This window comes from Poecilia reticulata, linkage group LG19, assembly GCF_000633615.1.
Source record: "Poecilia reticulata strain Guanapo linkage group LG19, Guppy_female_1.0+MT, whole genome shotgun sequence".
Classification (NCBI taxonomy): domain Eukaryota; kingdom Metazoa; phylum Chordata; class Actinopteri; order Cyprinodontiformes; family Poeciliidae; genus Poecilia; species Poecilia reticulata.
In genome coordinates, this window is record NC_024349.1 from 7,510,916 (window position 1) to 7,513,411 (window position 2,496).

Here is a 2,496-nt window from a genome sequence, read left to right on the forward strand (position 1 = left end):
GAGGAGAGGAAACRCAACAGCTGCATAAACTGGCTTTGTCCACTTCAAAATAAGAGCATAAATATAAACATGTAACTACCTGATGAATTATGAACRGTCAATAACCACAACTTCAAAACAGATGTTGAGCTTCAGCAAATAAAAGGTTAGAAAACAGCCAAGCAAATTTTTTGTTCTTTTAGAATTATCAGAAAAAAAATCATTTAGGGGAAGCTGTGTGTGATAAATATTTTTAAAGTTAGTAAAACAAAAAAAAATAGCTTTGATATCAACATTAGTGGAAGTGTGCCTTCCACTGGCAACAGTCTTCAGTCAGAGACGCTTGAGATTCATTGCATGACTGACTGCTACTGGACGTCCTCCCTGTCCGCAGCAGCCCCTTTCACAATGATGTTATAAAAAGTTACTTAAGATATTAGTTACGTCAGCATTTAATTTCCTTTAGGGACAAATAAAGTATGTTTGAATTGAATTTTGAATTGAACACTTATTCCTAATTTGTGGAAAAGGTTTGATAAACATTAGACATTTTAAGAACCTTTTCGCTGCTGTGCTGTGTTGATAATCTGATGCCAAACTGTCAATGTAACAGGACATAAAACACATTWAAAATGTTGCATTTATTGGTTAGTACTCCTCTGTTATCAGTCAGTGGGGTGTGAGATGGGTTGGGTTGTTGAACCAACAAATCTCCTCCCTCACTGCTTCTATAGATAACAGCCAAACAACTGAAAATACTTAAAAAAAAAAAAAAAGCAGCACCAGTTTGTCCACAGCTTCAAGGAGACACTTTCTAACACGATGACTGACGCAGAATCTTTGTAAGTACGAAAATGCTCTTGGTGTGTACTAAGTTTAACTTCACTGAATGGGAGGAATATAGGGGAGTTTCTAATGTGTTTCAGGGATAAGCCGCCGACAGATGGTGAGAGTGGTGGTCTTAAAAAGAGCAAAAAGAAGCAAAAGAGAGAAAATGCTTGGAGACCAGAGGGAGCCAGAGACCCATTTGCTATGGTTAGTGTCTCCTCAGAAAAAAGCAAATATTGTTACACTCACTTCAACTGTAAAGAAATAACTTTGGTGTGCCTTTTTTTTCTTAAGTCGAGTTTTTAGGGTTAAACGACGATGCTTCTCTGCTCAGCTGTACTCATGCTGACATGTTTTGCAGCTGGTCAGTCGAGCTCAAGGTTTTTGTGCTAAATTACAGTAAAGTGTCCTTCCTCTTTCGTGCTCTTGGCCAGCTGGATTCTCTGCCAGAGAAGGAACAGCAGGAGATACAGAAAGCCCTTCATCTTTTCTCTCTGGGCACCAGCTTGCCTAAGACCCTGCAACAGGCCAAAAACCACACCTACCGCTTCTGGGACACGCAGCCCGTCACCAAACTGGGTAAGCAGAAAGTCATCCTGTCATGATGGTTATGTAGATCAGAAGTTTAAATAAGATGATTCACTGTAAGGTTTTTGTTAACTCAGGAAAAAGGGTAAATTACATTCATATTATTGATCAGAGCAGATGAATAAGCTAATTTTTCTTACTTTGGAGAGAGACAGCTTTCCTTATTTTGGGTTTTATGCTAATACTTTGCGAGATAAATAGTCACTTGGATGTAGCCTGAAAATTAACGAAAGCATGGCTAAAGCAGTTCTAGGCTAAGCAATCTGCCAGACGGTTTGTAGTTTGTTTTCTTAGTGGAAACAGAGTCAGAAGAGAGAGAAACAGCTTTTTAAACTCCACATGCCACCTCATGGTCTTAGATTCTAATCATGTGGATTAGAAATTGTCTTGCTGCTGGTTCGCCATTTAACTCTTGGCTAAACAGCAGAAACATGTCCTGTCATGTTTTAGGGTTTTATTAGGGGCCCAAAGAAAGACAGCCGCTGGTAGTGAGTTGAGAAGTTTAATCGAAAATGATAGGAAGACTAACAAAACTTTGGAGGAAAACAAGACATGGAGTATGAGCAGAGTCAGAAGAAAACATAGGGAAATAGGTAGACAGAGAGAAGGCTGATAAAACAGAGAATCTGAGGAGGAAAAACAACATCCAGAGGGACGAAAGATTAACGCTAACTTGAGAAAATTCACAAATAAAATGCAAGAATAAACTAAGAACTGAGTTCAAGAGGATGAACTGAAATAGCAAGACCAAGGCCGAACACGGAAAAACAATAAAATAATCAAAATGCAAACGCAGATGAAAACCAAAACACCTCCAGAACCTTGGCATGTCATAAACTGTAATGAATCGTTATATCCTTGATATAGATATTTATGCATGTTTACTTTAAAATCATCAGAGCAATGATATGAATTTTTGATCTGCGCAGCGGAGCAGCTGCTGGTTCTGTTAACCATTAGAAAAGGTCTTGGGGTCGAATCCCAACCTGGGGTCTTTCTGCATGAAGTAAACAGGTTCTCCTCTTCTACTCTGTGTTTCTGGCTTCATCGCACAATCAAAAAACATGACTGTTAGGTTAATTAGTCTCTGAATTATCCTTG

General features: G+C 38.7%; 1 protein-coding gene across 1 annotated transcript in view; it reads left to right on the forward strand.

The window, feature by feature from the left end:
* Positions 1-761: 761 nt before the first annotated feature.
* Positions 762-2,496, forward strand: part of LOC103481311 (glycylpeptide N-tetradecanoyltransferase 1-like) — a 7,873-nt gene continuing 6,138 nt past the window's right edge. Inside the window, exons 1-3 of the mRNA XM_008436709.1 lie at positions 762-821; positions 906-1,014; positions 1,242-1,386. Coding sequence (XP_008434931.1) covers positions 802-821; positions 906-1,014; positions 1,242-1,386 — 274 coding nt within the window. The 5' untranslated portion in view covers positions 762-801. The remainder of the gene's footprint in view (positions 822-905; positions 1,015-1,241; positions 1,387-2,496) is intronic.